The 18,433-nt window shown below is 43.4% G+C and overlaps 1 protein-coding gene across 2 annotated transcripts in view; it reads right to left on the bottom strand.

Moving 5' to 3' along the window:
* The window catches only part of LOC145342899 (choline transporter-like protein 1), an 82,549-nt gene extending 72,302 nt beyond the window's left edge, over window positions 1–10,247 (bottom strand). For both annotated transcript variants that reach the window (XM_080188473.1, XM_080188472.1), the window contains exon 1: window positions 10,093–10,247. In XM_080188473.1, the coding sequence (XP_080044599.1) occupies window positions 10,093–10,116 (24 nt within the window). In that variant the 5' untranslated portion in view covers window positions 10,117–10,247. The remainder of the gene's footprint in view (window positions 1–10,092) is intronic.
* Between the last annotated feature and the right edge of the window lie 8,186 nt (window positions 10,248–18,433).

Raw genomic sequence — 18,433 nt, 5'->3', positions numbered from 1 at the left:
GGAAATCTGCCATCCTTACCTGGTCTTGCTCCAGATCTACAGCAATATGGTTGACTCTCAACTGCCCTCTGAACAAGGGCAACCAGGGATGGACAATAAATGCTGGTCAGCCAGCGATGCCCATCTCCCACGAATGAAACATAAGAACATAAGAACATAAGAAATAGGAGCAGGAGTAGGCCATCTGGCCCTTCGAGCCTGCCCCGCCATTCAATAAGATCATGGCTGATCTGTCGTGGCTCAGTTCCACTTTCCCGCCCTCTCCCCATAACCCTTAATCCCCTCTCTTATCAAAAACCCATCAACCCGCTTCTTAAAAATATTTAGCGAGGCAGCCTCCACCACTTCAACGGGCAGAGAATTCCAGAGATTCACCACCCTTTGAGTGAAGAAGTTCCTCCTCAACTCCGTTCTGAACCGCCCCCCCTTTATCTTGAGGCTGTGCCCCCTAGTCCTACTGTCTTTTTTGAGCGGGAAGAGTCTTTCCACCTCTATCCTATCCATCCCATTCATCATCTTATACGTCTCAATGAGATCTCCCCTCATTCTTCTAAACTCTAACGAGTACAAGCCTAGTTTATTCAGCCTCTCCTCATAGCTCAACCCCCTCAACTCCGGTATCAGCCTAGTAAACCTCCTCTGCACTCCCTCCAGGGCCAAAATATCCTTGCGCAGGTGCGGCGCCCAAAACTGCACACAGTACTCCAGCTGCGGCCTCACCAATGCCCTATACAGCTGCAGCAAGACCTCCCTACTTTTATATTCAATCCCCCTCGCTATGAAGGCCAGCATCCCATTCGCCTTCCTGACCACCTGCTGCACTTGCAGGCTGGGTTTTTGCGACTCATGACCTCCACCATTCTCCCAGGTAGTACGTTCCAAATCCCAAGAACTCTCTGTATAAAGAATATTTTCCTCATCTCACTCCTAGCTTTCTTGCTGGCCATCTTGAAATTGTGATCCCTAGTCACTGACATACCAAATAGTGGAAACAGAATATCCTTATTTATCATTTTGAATACTTCAGTAAGGTCACCTCTTAACCTTTTCTGCTCCAAGGAGAGTAAGCCCAATTTCTCTAATCTTTCCTCGAGTCCTCATTCATAGGATCATTTTAGTAAACCTCCTTTGCACTGTCTCTAAAGAGCTTTAATATTCTTCCTTAAATAAGGTGCCGAGAACTGAACACAATACTCAATGTGGTCTGATCAATGATTTGTAGAGGTGTGGCATCACTTCCTTACTTTTATACTGTCTGCCTCGATTGATAAACCCAAGAATAATAAAAGCCTTTGTAACAACTGTTTCATCTTGCCTGGCCACATTCAAAGGGTTATACACTTGAACCCCGAGTTCCCTTTGTTCCTGTACTCTCCTCAAAGTTGTACTACTGAGCCTGTATTGTCTCCCCATGCTCCTTCTACCAAAATACATGACCTCACATTTTGCTGCATTGAAATTTATCTGCCAGGTATCTGGCCATTTGACCTACTTGCCAATGTTTCTCTGAAGTTGCTCAGCATCACCCTCACAATGCACTATTCCCCCTAGCTTAGTATCATCTGCTAATTTAGAGATTGTGCCCTCAACAATAAGAACATAAGAAATAGGAGCAGGAGTAGGCCATCTAGCCCTTCGAGCCTGCACCGCCATTCAATAAGATCATGGCTGATCTGTCGTGGCTCAGTTCCACTTTCCCGCCCTCTCCCCATAACCCTTAATCCCCTCTCTTATCAAAAACCCATCAACCCGCTTCTTGAAAATATTTAGCGAGGCAGCCTCCACCACTTCAACGGGTAGAGAATTCCAGAGATTCACCACCCTTTGAGTGAAGAAGTTCCTCCTCAACTCCGTTCTAAAACGCCCAATGTATATTTTATATGTATATCAGAAAAGGCAAGGGTCCTTGGGGAGCAACTTGTCTCCAGCCTGAGAAATGTCCACCTGTACCTACCATCTGTTTCCTATCTCTTAGCCAACTTTATAATCCATGCTGTCAAGGACCCATCAATCCCAAACATTTCTAATTTGCTAACCAACCTGTCATGTGGCACTGAATTAAAAGCTTTCAGAAAATCCAAATATACAACATCCACGGCACTCCCCCCATCCACTGTCTGTGTCATCTTGTCAAAGAACTCAAGTAAATTTGTCAGACATGACCTGCCCTTGACAATGCCGTGGTGACTGTCTAACATTAACTTATTTTCCTCTAAGGGTCAGCCAGACTCGAAACGTTGGCTCTATTCTCCCTCCACAGATGCTGTCAGACCTGCTGAGATTTTCCAGCATTTTCTGTTTTTGTTACCTCTCTCTCTCTTCTAAGGCACGCAGTGGAAAGAGTCGCTGCTCCAAATCACCTACATGCTGTTCACAGACTGCTAACCTCTGGCACTTCATGCATATGAGACTTTCCCGGATGTCTAGTTCCCATATCTTGCCTGCCACACGCATCACAAGCTTTCTCAAAATCCCTGCCATCCTCATTGATCAAGACAATGCACACTGCTGAAACACTGCAGTTCCTATGGCACGAGCAATTATCTAACAGCCGTTCTCCTCCTTCTCTCTCTTTCTGCGTTGGTATTTTTATTATTCCAAACTAAAAAAAGCTATTTAAATTGAATCCAATTCATGGACTCCACATGAGGGACAAACAAAATCCAAGCTGACAAGACAAGACACTGCATCTCTCCCTGGTGTGATGTAACACTTCATCTTAGCCAAAAGGCTTTGTAAAGTTGCAACAGGTAAAGGCTCAATTTAATCTCATTGGCTACCTGTATCCTTTACTCCACCCTAGCCCGGGCAAACACAGGAGAGGGGAAAACACTACAGCAATGTAATTTGTCAGGCTTTACCGTTCATTGACATTAGCTCCTCTGCAATCCCCTTGTTAGTTATGGTGTGTGAGCCAACTTCTCCCAGAATCATCCTCCGTCACTTGTCACTGCCGTTCTCTAATGGATGCTCAGATGCAGTTTGTCCCCCACCCCTCAAAATATATGCTTGAAAGCCCACCAGTATAAAATCCTACAGTGCAGAAGGCCGCCATTCAGCCCATCGAGTCTGCACCAATCATGATCCCACCCAGGCCTCATCCCCATAATACCGTGCATTCACCCTAGCTAGTCCCCCTGACACTAAGGGGCAATTTAGCATGGCCAATCCACCTAACCCACACATCTTTGGACTGCAGGAGAAAACGGAGCGCCCGGAGGAAACCCACGCAGCCACGGGGAGAATGTGTAAGCTCCACACGGACAGTGATCCAAGCTGGAATTCGAACCCAGATGCCTGGCACTGTGAAGCAGCAGTGTTAACCATTGTGCCGCCCTACGTGGACTGTATGTGGACATGGCCTGCTGCTCGTGTGCCAAAGCTTCAGCTATAGAATCCTTACAGCGAAGGAGGCCATTCGACCCATTGAGTCAGCACCAACTCTCCGACAGAGTATCTTACCCAGCCTTATGCTCGTAACTCCACATATTTACCATGGCCGATCCACCTAACCTGCACATCTTTGGACTGCGGACATAGAGCTTGTTGAAACCTTGGCCGAGCCAAAGACTGCGAGTAAACTGACAGATAATCTGGAACGGAGCCCAAAAGCAGATTGATGTCCGAATGTATCAAGTTTGGTGAGCTCCAACAGCCAAACATAAAATAACAAAAGACTAAAAAACATCCTGTTACACAATGTAACCAAAACATCTATAATTCAGTATATGAGGCACAAAGTAACAAGTTATAAAACCCACTATATTATTTGTAAATACAATTAGAGGAGTTTGGTTACTTTACTCATCTAAATTGATGATATTGAGCCCCAGTGTGGGCTCCATATAGGAGAGAGATGGATACAATTTATAGTTTAGTGGAAACATCATTATGGCAGATGTGGTTCAAGTTAATTCACTTTGTGCATTACATTGAAGATTGATTAGAACAGCCAGCAGAATTGAAACACAACTCCTCCTGTCTTGTGAACTATTAGTCTGCACCACAAACATTTCCAACGAGATCTGCAATGAATGGGTGTGGTTCTTACATATAGGAGTGCCAAATACTGCATGGAGTGTATCAGCAGACATCATATTGCCAGATGCAAACGCAGAAATTGAAGATTTTTACTGCCTCAGAACCCTTCCCCTAAAACAACTATTTCACACGTCAGCAGCACTCAAATTTGACTTCCTCTAAGTGTTCGAAAATAACCGTTTTTTTCTCCCCCTCTTGCAAGAGTGACTACACTTCAAAGAATTTCAAGGCTCAAAATGAACTCTGGGATGCCCTGTGGTTGCGAAAGGTGCTATCTAAATGCAGGTCCAAAACGCATACGGCTGTGGACAATGAAAATACTTCAAAATGGGCGAGGAATCCCAGTCAGTGAAAGCAAAAGCAGGGGAAAGGAAGAGAAATAAAGACAGACTAATTGTAAAGTGACAATGCTATGACAGTTCAAGAAGGCTCAGCTTCAAGATGGTAATTGAAATGGGGATAGGGAAACTATGCAAAATGGTAAAAGCACCAATGAATCATCAGAATCTGGTGAACTGGTGCGAAGGCAATAATCTCTCCTTTAATCTCAACAAAACAAAGGAGATAGTCATCAACTTCAGGAAGAGTGGTGGAAGGCACACATGTCTACATCAATGGGGATGAAGTATGTGAGAAACACAGCTCACAGTCAAACAATTTAGTCAAGTCAAGTTCTGAAGGAGCAAGATTTTTATTTAACGTTCTTGCAAGACCGGGTGTCCAACAAAATAGGCACACCTTACATAGATTTGCAGCACATTTTATACTTTTTTTTACAAGCATTGTAATGGCTTTGCAATGTGTTGTTCTCCCCCAATTGGTGGTCCCTGTCCCTGTCCCATCTATGTGTTGTCATTCCCCTACTTGCTCGAGGTGCCCCAAGTTCCCATCCCCTCTACTCCCCATCTAACCATGTCTCCTGTTATCACAAGAGTGCATTAGTAAACTCATCCATCTTATCCAACACTGTTACATGTCCAGTTCAGATTGGCGGTAATCAATCCTTTGCCAACTTAATCACTGCTGTCCCGACTATCTCAGTGACCTTTTCCCCCTTCTATGCTTAGTTGTAAAAACAACACATCTTGCAGACCATTTGCTTTTTGTAACTTGGGCCTCTTACATTCCTGCAGGATGTGGTGTATGCTTCACTGCACATCACACCTCTGGTGTTATCTCCACATCACAGGCAGTCTTTTTATTATCCCTAACTATTGCTGTGTTAGCAGCATCGAACCTTATGTCCTATGTTTGTGACTAAACTCACAGTTGTTTCCATAATGTGGGTTATCAATGTGCCTGGCTATATCCAGTCTACCTAACTTTAAGCTATTTCTCTATGCTGTACAGATATATGTGTTAACAGCATCTTCACCTATTGCTCACAAGTAGAAATGGTCGACAGCGTCAATTTCGTAGGTGTCCAGATCACCAACAACCTGACATGGTCCCCCCATGCCGACACTATAGTTAATAAAGCCCACTAATGCATCCACTTTCTCAGAAGACTAAAGGAAATTTGACACGTCAGCTACGACTCTCACCAACTTTTACAGATGCACCATAGAAAGCATTCTTCCTGGTTGTATCACAGCTTGGTATGGCTCCTGCTCTGCCCAAGGTAACAAGAAACTACAAAGGGTCGTGAACGAAGCCTAGTTCATCATACAAACCAGCCTCCCATCCATTAACTCTGTCTTCACTTCCCAGTGTCTTGGAAAAGCAGCCAGCATACTTAAGGACCCCACACACCCCAGACATACTCACTTCTACCTTTGCCTGTCGGGAAAAAGATCAAAAGTCAGAAGTCATGTACCAACCGACTTAAGAACACCTTCTTCGCTGTTGCTGTCAGACTTTTGACTGGATCTACCTCGAACTAAATTAATCTTTCTCTACACCCTGGCTATGACTGTAACACTATATTCTGCACTCTCTCGTTTCCTTTTCTATGAATGGTATACTTTGGCTGTATAGAGCACAAGAAACAATACATCTCATTGTATACTAATACATGTGACAAAAGTAAATCAAACCAAATAAAGCACTCCTTACTGTAAGCAAGAACTGTTCTCTTGGGCTCTTTAAACTTGAGCTTATCCAAAACTATACTTGCGTCATAATACACTAACTACCTTCACCCATTATCAAACCATATATTTTGCAATTTTAAGAACACCCAAATAAAAACCAAATTCGAGTGGAGCTGACAGTGTAACACATGGGATTAACTTAGTCTTTTATGATTTTGTTGCTCTGAAATGTGTACCCATTTAAGTATTCCATTGCTGCATTTTATGGTTGGCAGTGTGATGCTGAATAGTATATTTAACGTGCAGCATTTGTTACTGGTAAGCTCGTGCACACAGTTTTACCAACTCCTGGTCTCGATTTCAAAATTTGCGCCCTTGTTTTCAAATCCCTCTGTGATCTTGGAAATATTAGCATTTAGGGGGATCTAGGTGTGCAAATCCACAGTTCCCTGAAGGTGGCAACTCAGATGAACAAGGTGGCCAAGAAGGCATATGGCGTGCTGGCCTTCATAGGTCAGGAATTGGGATATCATGTTGCAGCTGTATAAGACTTTGGTAGGCCGCAGTTAGAGTGTTGTTTACCATTCTGGTGAGCACATGACCAGAAGGATGTTGATGCTTTGGAAAGGCTCCAGAAGAGACATACCAGGATGTTGCCTGATTTGGACTATGAAGAAATTTTGAACAAACTTGGATTGTTGTCATTGAAGCATCGGAGGATAAGGGGGATCTGATAGAAGTTTACAAGACTACGACAGGCTTGGATAGAGTAGATAGTCAAGAATCTTTTTCCCAGGGTCAAATTACTCAGGGGCATAGGTTAAAAGTGAGAGGGGGAAAAGTTTAATAGATTTGTAAGGGACAAGTTTTTCACACAGAGTGCTGAATGCCTGGAAGGTGCTGCCAGAGGTGGTGGTGGATGCAGATTCTATAACAACGTTCAATAGATACATGAATAGTCAGGAAAGAGAGGGATAGGGACCATGTAGAGGCAAGAAAATATTAGAAAGGCATCTGTGTCAACGCAAATGTGGTAGGCCGAAGGGCCCATCAGAAGCAAGATCCCTATTCATTTTTTCTATGAAAATTAAGTTAATTGCCATGGTTATTATGCAGCTCAGCTAATCTTGTCCATTACTGTTCCAGCAGAAAGGAACCTTCTCTGCCAACATGTTTCTCACTAAATGTCTTCCATGCTTTTTGTTTTATAGCTGTCAGTTTTTTTGCTGTGCTGTGTCTAATTACTTTTTTTCTCCTATTTATCTCACGATGCAAGTCTTCCCATCACTATCTCCTCCCTTGTCAATCTCTGTCAGCCTTCATGATGTTTTAATATGAATGCAATGTGTTCCCTTTTAAAGAGGGACACCGAGGTGATGAAAAGCTGTAAGCAGCTCCAGTTGTCTGCTACGAGCGGCTCGGTGGCACAGTGGTTAGCACTGCTGCCTTACAGTGCCAGGGATCTGGGTTCATCTTGTATACCTCAATCTGATCTCCCCTCATTCTTCTAAATTCCAGAGAGTGCCAGCCTAAACTGTTCAATTTCTCTTCATACGACAAACCATTCATCTCTGGAATCAATCCAGTGAACCTCCTCTGAACTGGGTGTGGTGGTCAGGAAGCAATTTCCTGGCCCAAGTTGACCTGAGTTTTTAAACCTGTGGGTTTTTCCTCCTCATCCAATGCACATGGTGCAAAATGGATCGGAGAGGACAGGTATTGTGGTACACAAAAGGTATCAATTTTTAGGACGGGCTAGATAGACCAACCATTCACTCCCTATTTATCACTGTTCTTCTGTATCTCATCATGGTACAATTGCATAATGGTCGTCTTTCCTGATTTGTAATCCAGTTTCTAATTTTGCTGTCCGAAGACACATCCTCGGCATGCCTTGGCAGGATAAAGGCAACAGGTCCTGGAGCACGCTAGCTCCATCAGCATACATGGATTATTAAGCCAATGAAGTCCGTGCTGCCTCAGCCACATTCATCCAGTGGATGGCAGCTATCTACCCAAAGATCTTCTGTCTGGTGAACTGACCACTGGGCACCCATAACCTCATGACCGGAATACCTACAAGCGTGATAAGAAAATGGTGGACAATGACACCAGCAACTGAGACAGTGACCAAGGGCCATGACCACTGATGGCTGACTGTGTGGAGAAGACAAGCAGCGGACTGAGATGGTATGGGGTTCTGCTTTCCTCTGTTTTCATTGAGCTGCCTTCCTCTACAGCAGAAAACATCAAGACAGAGTGGGGCTCCTGAGTCACACTAAGCAACAATTAACAGTGTGGACCAACACAGCGCAGACCTCCTGAGAATGAAGGCTGCCAATAAGTCTGGAAGCCTAGACTAATAATCTCAAGACACAAGTTCAAATCCCACTATGGCAGCTGGAGAGTTCAAATTTAATTAGTGGAATAAATCTGAAATATAAAGCCACCTGCTGGATTAACAAAGACCCCACCTGGTTTATTAATCCTTTCAAGGAGTAAATAAATCTTCCTCACCTGGTCTGGTCTACATATAACTCGAGACCCACCACAATCCAGATGGCTCATGAATTCTCCTAGCGAGCCATTCAGTTGTATTCAAATAGTAAGAAGTCTCACAAAGCAAGGTGAAAATCCAAAATGTTTATTTGGAATCATGAGCTTTCGAAGCGCTGCTCCTTCATCAGGAAGGTCACCTGATGAAGGAGCAACACTCCAAAAACTCATGATTCCAAATAAACCCATTGGACTTTAACCTGGTGTTGACAGACTTCTAACTGTGCCCATCCCAACCCCAATGCCAGCATCTCCACACCATATTTAAATAGGACAGCTTCACACCATGTTCTAAAGGGCAACGAGGGACATCTTTTGTTGAGGACAATACATGCCTGTAATGCCCACATCTAACTAATGAATAAAAACTAACGTTACACTCAAAACCTGATTTGAGAACAGTAAACATTACTTGATCTACTGCTTTATGTAGACACTGCCTTCATTAAGATAGCATGCAAGTTCATCTGCATATCAAGACTCTAAATAATTCTATATGTTCCTGGTGCAACATAAAAACTTGCAGCACTTTCCCTTCGAATACAGAAGTTGCACTTTAAAACAAAACCTGAAATAAGAAGTAACTGAAAGCACTGTTTTAAAAATAGTGAACACTATTCACTCTCTCCTCACTGACACAGGGCCCTGTAAAACCACTGACTGCAACCATCAATATCAGTGGGAAGTTGCTTCAAACTCCAGCCATAGAGGAGAAAATTATCCTCTCTCTCTCTCTTTCTCGTTCCGCCTAGTAACGCCTCTCCCAGCACAACGACCATCATTCAACCATAGCTTGCAAAAACACAAATGAAATGGCCCTTTGTTTCAATAAATTCACAATGCGTGTGTGTGGTGTGTGTGTGTATACGTACTTGTTGTTGTTCTAAAACATTTTGCATTTCTGAAGGGCTGGGAATCTCACCATTTTTCCTCCCCCAAATCAGGAAGCATGTGGAGGATTTTCCTAATGCACTGCCTCAAAATGAACCGACGGGTTTCCCCTCCAGTTTTCAGCAGGTTACAGTTTTGCTGGGTTTAAATCAGAACTTGTCCACAGAAACCACTTTTGCCGTATGTAAGCCCACACAAACATTCACTGTCAAATTGTCACTGAAGGGACCTGACTAATTATAGTGTAAAGGGAGAACCATTAAATTTTTCTCTGCAATTAAATCCAAGTGCAAAACAAAACACCCAACCACTGCAAGTTTGAAGGAAAACAATTTTTAAAAACAGCTTTTGTACAGGTTGAGTTTTTTTTTAAGCGGGTGGGATAACAGTGATAAAGTTCATTACTGATATTTTGAAAAATAAAGAGTTCTAGCAGGATTACAGAACCCAATCTCACAGAAGGGGAGAGGGAGGGGGAAAAATGGTAACAAAGTTATTAAAGCACTGTCACAAAGTATCGAACCCCAGACAACATTTCAGGCACATTACTGTACTCTAAAGTCTCACTCACCTCTTCACAGCCACAGCAACCCATCACTGGCAAACATCAGTCCTCAAAAAAAAACCTGGTAAATCAACTTCTGCAGGGTGTCATTCAGTGAAGAAGGGTTGGAACTACATACAACCGCACCCTTCACGCAAACCAGAAGCGAAAGGGAAAAAATGTGTCACAGTCAAACCACCACTGACTCTCCTGGTGTCACACTCTAACCAGTACTGACTATCTGGATATTCACAGACTGTGCATGGCCTGCTGGAGATTTGCAGCATGATTTCTCCCCTCCCCAGCAATTTCCTGCATTTCTTTTAAATCTCCAACATCTGCAGTATTGCCCTTTTGCGTTTCATGTAATGTAAATATTACTTGAAACCTCCACTCTCAACCAAACTGAACCAAATTGATCAGGGTTGCACTTTATGTGATTGCCACGGCTGCATTAAGTTAGAGCATACCTTTGCAAGTATTGTGTGTAAAGTCTATTTATATGGGGGGGGGGGGGAGTGATTTTAAAAATTGATTCCCTGAACTATTTCACCAGTGGCACACTGGTTAGCACTCAGCCGGGTACTCTGGTTTCCTCCCACAGTCCAAAAGGGGTGCGTTGGCCATGCTAAATTCTCCATTTCGCCAGTGGCACTGTGGTTAGCACTGCTGCCTCACAGCGCCAGGGACCCAGATTTGATTCCCAGCCTCGGGTGACTGTCTGTTTGGAGTCTGCAAGTGCTCCCTGTGCCTGTGTAGGTTTCCTTGGGTACTCCAGTTTTCACCCACATTTCAAAAAACGTGCTGGTTAGGTGCATTGGCCGTGCTAAATTCTCCCTCAGTGTACCCAAACAGGCGACTAGGCAATTTCCACACTAACTTCATTGCATTATTAATGTAAGCCTATTTGTTTCACTAATGAATAAACTTTAAACCAATATTGACCGGTCAGGATCATTGAATTAAGTGGCCGAAATCTAGAGACATTTTATCAACTGGATATCATAGATATTGAATTCTATCAACAAAACAGAATAAAATTATTTTTCAATTTGATACTTCATTTTGATAACTTTGTTTTTCCATAGCCATCTAAAACAAAAAATGGTGTTACTTTATTTTTGGTTAGGGTGGCACAGCGGTTAGCACGGCTGCCTCATAGCGCCAGGGACCTGGGTTCGAGCTTGCGTGACTCTGTGGAGTTTGCACGTTCTCCCCGTGCCCGCGTGGGTTTTCTCCGGGTGCCCCGGTTTCCTCCCACGGTCGAAAGATGAGCTGGTTAGGGGGATTTAGCGGGATAAATGTGTGGCATTTTGGGGATGTGGCTTGGGTGGGAGGCTCTGTTGGAGAGTTGGTGCAGACTTGATGGGCCAAATGGCCTCCTTCTGCACTGTAGGGTTTCTATGATTCCCTATGTCTTATATGCATTCCAATGAGCCAACTACATGTATTCCTGGCTATGGAAAGTTTTGAGTCACCCGATAGGATTAAAATTGATTCCAATATGAATGACAGACATGTGGAGTAAAATTGCCTTTTCTCACTTCGTAGGTTTCCTACCATGTCATCAGCTTGAACTGTATCATATAATTATTCCAAACATCAGCGCAAGCCACTTCATTAAATTGTTTCTTGTTTTGACTGTTTTTTAATTATATAGAATGAAATGTCAGTCATTTTACAGCAACTTAAATAGCAGTTATCTTAAACTCGCAGCAGGGGATTACACACCACAGGCCAGATGTTTTCATCTTTCTTTTAATTCCTTATGTGGGCATCGCTGGCTGCAGTAGTATTTATTACCCATCCCTAGCTGCCCTTTATTTCAGAGGGCATTTGAGAGTCAATCACATTGGGGTCTGGAGTCACATGTAGACCAGGCTAACTAAGGGCGGCGGATTTCCTCCCCTAAAGGACATCAGTGAACCAAATGGGTTTCTCTGACAGTTATCATTAGCTGTTTAATTCCAGATTTTATTCAATTCAAATCTCACCGTCCGCCATTGTGAGTTTTCCGAGATGGGGGCTGGATTAATTGGTGCCTTTGGTTCCATTACTGGGAAGAAAGGGGGGGTGGGGTGTTCCAGTCGGCAGTGACACTCGCTGTTGCATAAGGGAAGGTATCCTCTTCTAAATCCCCCCCACTCTATCCCTGGCTCACTATCCCCCGTTTCAGTGGTGTATGCATACATTACACCCCTTTTAATGACTAGTTGTAATATTAAATCTTCAATCTCGCGCAGGCTTTTGGAGTGGTCTGTTGCATGGGCTGTATTTGCTTTTCCTGCTTGGTGCAAAACTTTCGCTGCAGCCTGCAGATCACTGCATTTACATTTAACTTCCTCTACTTGTTGCAGCATAGCCTCTCTCTCTCTCACTGACAGCACACTGTGCCTTTTGGTAGGCTTTATCACATTGAGCCTAGAATTGAAGGTTTGACTTCGGAGAAACGTATCACTTCTTATCGAAGGACCATCTGGGGTGCCAAATGTATCTGTTAATTCTCAGATACTTTCAACCAGTTTGCTTATAGGTGCCCCTATTTGCAAGATGGACAAAGGACAAACAGAAGTAAAGATTCAACAGGTTTATTAATAATAACACTATTAACTAAGTTACCCACATAAAACAAGAGGATACCCCGAATTCAAGTATACTACCCGCAAAGATGGTTTGGTTGAACTGCAGCCTCGATTCTCTAAGTTCCTCTGGTCCGTCGTCACGAAGGTAAATCTCTGTGGCAGCTTCTTCCTTCCTTCTTTCTCTGGTCAGTCTTCCGGATGGTCAAGGTCACCTCCCTCGTTGAGTCTTCGCTCCTGGTGTGTCTGAGATGTGTCCCTTTATCCCTCTGCCTGCTTGTCTTTCCAGAAACTTGCTTCCAGTCGATGAGCAAGGAGGGGATTCCAATACCCAGTGGGTTTCTTGATGTCTGCCTGTCAGGACACCAGGGTCCACCCCCAGGTGTCCATTTCCACGCTGTTGCTTACGTGTAACCTGTTATCAGATAAGCCAACTGCAGAAGCTCTCAGTGACAGAAAGTCCAGCCTGATCTGGGCTTCTAACAATAGACTGGTGCATTTCAATGGGGTGCAATGATCTCCTGCTACGTATCAGTAGAGTGCAATGACCTTTGATGGGTGATTGATGGGTCAGGCCCAGACATGTTTGTGTATTTGTACAATTGCCCTGCCCGAGCTTTGACTGTTTGATTTTAATATACCCAATTCTTTAATTTAGGATATCCAATCTTATCAGCCTTAAAAATAGGCCCTATTCATATTATCACACCTCATAATTGCCCTTATTTAAGTTTAAAATACCTGACTTGGGAACCCTCTTCTCTCCCTCAAATTGTTCTTAACTTCCTCTCTTTCCTAAATGTCACAAACCCTTCCAATGTTTTATAGTTAAGAAAGCCCACCAACACCTCTACTTTCTCAGAATGCCAAGGAAATCTGGCAAGTCCACTATGACTCTCAATAACTTTAACAGATGCAGCAGTGAAATCATCCTTTCTGGATGTATCACAGCTTGATATGGCTCCTGCCCTGACCAAGACTGCAAAGAACTACAAAGTGAACATAGCCAGTCCATTGTGCAAACCAGTATCCCAACCATTGACTCAGTTGGGTGGCATGGTAGCACAGTGGTTAGCACTGTTGCTTCACAGCTCCAGGGTCGATTTCTGGCTCGAGTCACTGTGTGGAGTTTGCACATTCTCCTCGTGTTGTATGGGTTTCCTCTGGGTACTCCGGTTTCCTCCCACAGTCCAAAGATGTGCAGGGTTAGGTTGATTGGCCATGCTAAGAAATTGTCCCTTAATGTCCAGGAATGCATAGGATAGAGGGATTAGTGGGTATAATATGTAGGGATATGGAAGTAGGGCTTGGGTGGGATTGTGTTCGGTGCAGACCTGATGGACTGAATGGCCTGTTTCTGCGCTGTAGGGTTCTATGATTCTATGACTCTGTCTACATTTCCCACTGCCTTGGAAAAGCAGCCAGCATAACCGAGGGCCCCACGCACACTGGACATTCTCTCTTTCACCTTCTTCAGTTGGAAAAAAGATACAAAAGTCTGAGGTCATGTACCAACCAACTCAAGAGCAGCTTCTTCCCTATTGCCATCAGACTTTTGAATGGATCTACTTTACATTAAGTCAATGTCTCTTTATACTCAAGCTATGACTCCAACTCTATATTGGATAACCTCTCCTTTCATTCTCTATGAAGGGGAGGAGAGGGTATCGAATGTAGTGTTACAGTCTATATTTACAGTCTGCTTTGTCTGTATCGTGCGCAAGAAACAATGCTTTTCACTGTATACTAATACGTGTGACAATAATAAATCAAACCAAAATATTCAGTTCCCAGTCTTTGTCATCCTGTATTTTTGCCTCTGTAATAGCTATCCTTGGCACTGTGAAGCAGCAGTGCTCACCACTGTGCCACAGTGCCACCCGATATGGAACTTCAAAGGCAGCCCCAGACTTTCTTCAGGGAAGTTACAACTTTTTCACCCCCACCTTGACCTAGACGTGTTCTCGACTGACAAACATTTTGCTGGCATCACAGAGAATTGGGCAAGGGGACAAAATTCTGACTGGGCCTTCACCTACACCCCATTAGTGGGGTACAGCATGGTTTCAAGCTACTCTCTAGTGAGGGTCTCAATCTGGCACGATGGGCAGAATTGCAAGATCCCGTTATAATTACAAGCCGGCGTGAAACCAATTTTGGGACCTCCCGTGATATTCCCCCACCTCAGCCATCATTGACCCCACCAGTGGTGACATAGGAGAATTCCGCCCCTTAACTCCGTCTTTCTCGCCTGACCCACTCAAGAGTTTTCTGTTTTTCTTTTGTGCTAATAGCCAATATGTGTATAAAACTTATTTAAGCCTAAATTCAGCTGGATTGCCACAGTCTTCATCCTGAGGACATTAATGGCTGTCAGACAGTAATGCTGAGTTAACGTCATGTAACTGGCACATCTTTCGGGATCCTAAGCCGTGCATTGCCGTCGCTTATCTGAAATCAGCAAATATGTTGACGCTGCTGTGGGTTTTGAGAAAAAGAAGGTCTGCTATTGCAATACAGAAATTGCTAGCCATCTTAATCTTGCGAAATATTGATCTAATTTTACTTTCAAATGCTAATTACACATAGAGTTGCATGGTGTTTCCTTAACAAAACTGAAAGAACGGAAAATTGCACCAAAAGGAATCAGAATTTCTTCTAAAATGTGGCAGCAAAGCAAAAACAAAATGTATCAAAATGATCAATATTTACTTTTTGACCATGACTGCCTCAGATTATTGCAGGGGGGTTGATTTAAAATTTGTTTGGATTGTAAATCAATAAAAAGTACACCAGAAGCCCACAAAGAAAAGGAGGTTAAGTTTATTTATTATTGTCACAAATAGGCTTATGTTAACACTGCAATGAAGTTACTGTGAAAATTCCCTAGATACTTGTTTGGGTACACCGAGGGAGAATTTTGCATGGGCAATGCACCTAACCGGCACGTCTTTCGGACTGTGGGAGGAAACCGGAGCAGCCGGAGAAAACCCACACAGACACGGAGAGAACATGCAGACTCCTCACAGGTAGTGAATCCAAGTCAGGAATCGGACCCGTGTCCCTGGCGTTGTGTGAGACCATGATGTGGAGATGCCGGCGTTGGACTGGGGTAAACGCAGTAAGAAGTCTCACAACACCAGGTTTAAGTCCAACCAATTTATTTGATAGTAAACTCACAAGCTGATGAAGGGGCAAACCCCGAAAGCTTGTGAGTTTACTATCAAATGAAGTGGTTGGACTTTAACCTGGTATTGAGAGACTTCTTACTGTGTGAGGCAGCAGTGCTAACCACTGTGCCACCCTGGTGCCTGATCTCATGCAGGGAAGAAGTCCAATGAGGATAATGAATAGAATGAGCTGAGTGGAAATATACTCTCAGCAGCTTCTATATTAGGAATTGGGAAGCTTCTTTATATTTGCACACTGGAGTAAAAACAGCAAAAACTGAAAAGAAGCATGTTCCCTGTGGTCTTTGAGATTCTTCTGAGCACAGTTATGGTCTGACTACCATGCTGGTCTATGTACTCAATATTTTTTTTTACTAATTCGATCATGGGATTTGGGCATCACGGGCTGGGTCAGCATTTATCTCCTATCCCTAACTGCCCTTGAAATGAGTGGTTAGCTAGTCCCACTTCAGAGGGTAGTTAAGGTTCAAACGCATTGCTGTGGGTCTAGAGTGGGTCTAGTGGTTTTTAATTGTTGAATTCAAATTTCAACACCTGCCATGGTGGGATTTGAACGTTGGTCCCCAGAGCTCTGGGTCTTTGGACTACTTGCCCAGCAATAACACCACAATGCCAGTGCCTCCCCTGCTGTACACTGTGCATTGTTGTGCTCTGACTATGGGCACAGTTCTGGTCTGCATGCATATTGTACGTCATTCTGGTGCAAGCAATTTTGGAAGTCCCATATATACAACATCAACTCTGCTTATCGATCCTCTCCATCACTTCAACATAGAATTAAATCAAATTTGTCAATCGTGATAACTCTGCATTGACATTCATTCATTAACCCATACCTTTCCTAATGCCAATTAACTTTGTTCCAGACTAATGTCTCTAAACGTTAGCCAAATTCAACAAAAGGCTGGATTGCCTGTAATTGCCGAGCATATTGTTTCCCTCATTTGTGCCATCCAGCAGCACTTAAACACTAATCACCAAGTCACTGATGCTCAGTTTGTGCCTGCCAGGCCTACATGGCTTCAGAACTCGTCACAGCCTTATTCAAAACAGGTACAACAGAGCTGCAATCCAAAGGTGAGGTGAGAGTGACTGCCTTTGACATTGATGCAGCCTTTGACTGAGGGCGGAACTGAAGAATTCTAAAACAAAACCTGAACTTTATGACAATCAGGAGCAGAACGCAATGGTGGCTGGACTCGTGATTGGTACAAAAGAAGATGGTTGGTGATTCTTGAAGGCTACTTATCACAGTGCAAAGGACATTGCTGTAGGAGTGTCTTATAGTGCAATGCCTGAACTCCTTTATTAACAACCTTCTTTGCATCAGAAGCTGATCTTTACTTAGTCTCCAGCTCCATTTGAAAGTCTTTTTGGCACAGTGAATGGCATCTGGGCCTCTTGTAATAAGTCCTCAGGGCAGAAGTCCCTTTACCAAAATCCCTTTATTTATAAGTCAGACAACAGCATACAGAGTGTTTTCAGTCAGCAGTCTACACTCAGAGTCCCAGAGGAACTGACACACCTGGTTTAGTACAAAATAAGAGGCTCACTGATTGGCCCATCAATTTGGCCCTTAATCAGGAAGTTCATATTCTAACAGGCCCACATCCATTGCCTGATTAAAGCCATTATACCTCTGAACCAGAAGCTTCTGGTTTAAATCCCAGGATTTCATAGCTCGGGAAGGTTCATTTATAATGTGGCCAAACAGATTGAGCATCTGCCTGCAAGTTCTTCCAACACACATCAATGGCAGATGGTAAGAGCAGGAGATTCCTGGTCAGCTATGCGATGGAAAGAACTTTGGAGACCTTGCCATCACTACTCATCACTCCAGATTCCAACAGGCATATAAAATTTGCTTTTGTCACAGCAACTCAAACTTCCTGAGTGAACTGTAGCCAACATCATGAGTTCCATTTGCAATTTCTCAAAAAAGTGAAGCAGTCCATGTCAGCATGCAACAAAGACTTGGACAAGATCCATGATTGGACAAATAAATGGCAAGTAACACGTGTTCAACACAAGTAATAGGCAATGACCAATGCTGACAGGAATGTTAAACACCTAGTTCTGACATTCATTGGTATTACTATCATCATATTTTCCACCATCAACATCCTGGGGGTCCCAAGTGACCTGAAACTCTTCTGGATTAGATGCACATAAATGACATAGCATTGTGCTGTTCATGGGCAAAATGTTTAGTGGTGTCAGTTGAAGAATCTATCATCATGCAGGCATGATCCATCGATTTCATAGTAAGTGCAGGTATGCTGCTGAACTATGACAGCAATCTGTTGATGAGGTAGTTTGATCGTTGAAGCTTTGCAAGGGGTCACGTTCCCTCCTTCCTTTTAGTGGTTGTTGAACACCGGAATTACAGAAACAAAGTACAAGCAGCAAGGATTTGGTTCAACCTTGAATTCGTTCATTTACTGAACCTACAAAAGTATGGTGAGAGATCACATGTATGCTTAGCCCTGTTTGCTTCAGAAATATTATTTTAAAACATTTCTGCCTATGCAACTGACTCTGCTAAGCTTAAAAAAGTGACTGCTGACTTGACTACATGTAGAATCAGAAGGCTAAAGG

The sequence above is a fragment of the Carcharhinus amblyrhynchos genome, chromosome 5 (assembly GCF_965287045.1).
Source record: "Carcharhinus amblyrhynchos chromosome 5, sCarAmb.v2.hapA, whole genome shotgun sequence".
NCBI classification, from domain to species: domain Eukaryota; kingdom Metazoa; phylum Chordata; class Chondrichthyes; order Carcharhiniformes; family Carcharhinidae; genus Carcharhinus; species Carcharhinus amblyrhynchos.
The sequence above is the reverse complement of the archived record's forward strand: the minus strand, read 5'-3'. Positions and strand labels throughout refer to the sequence as shown.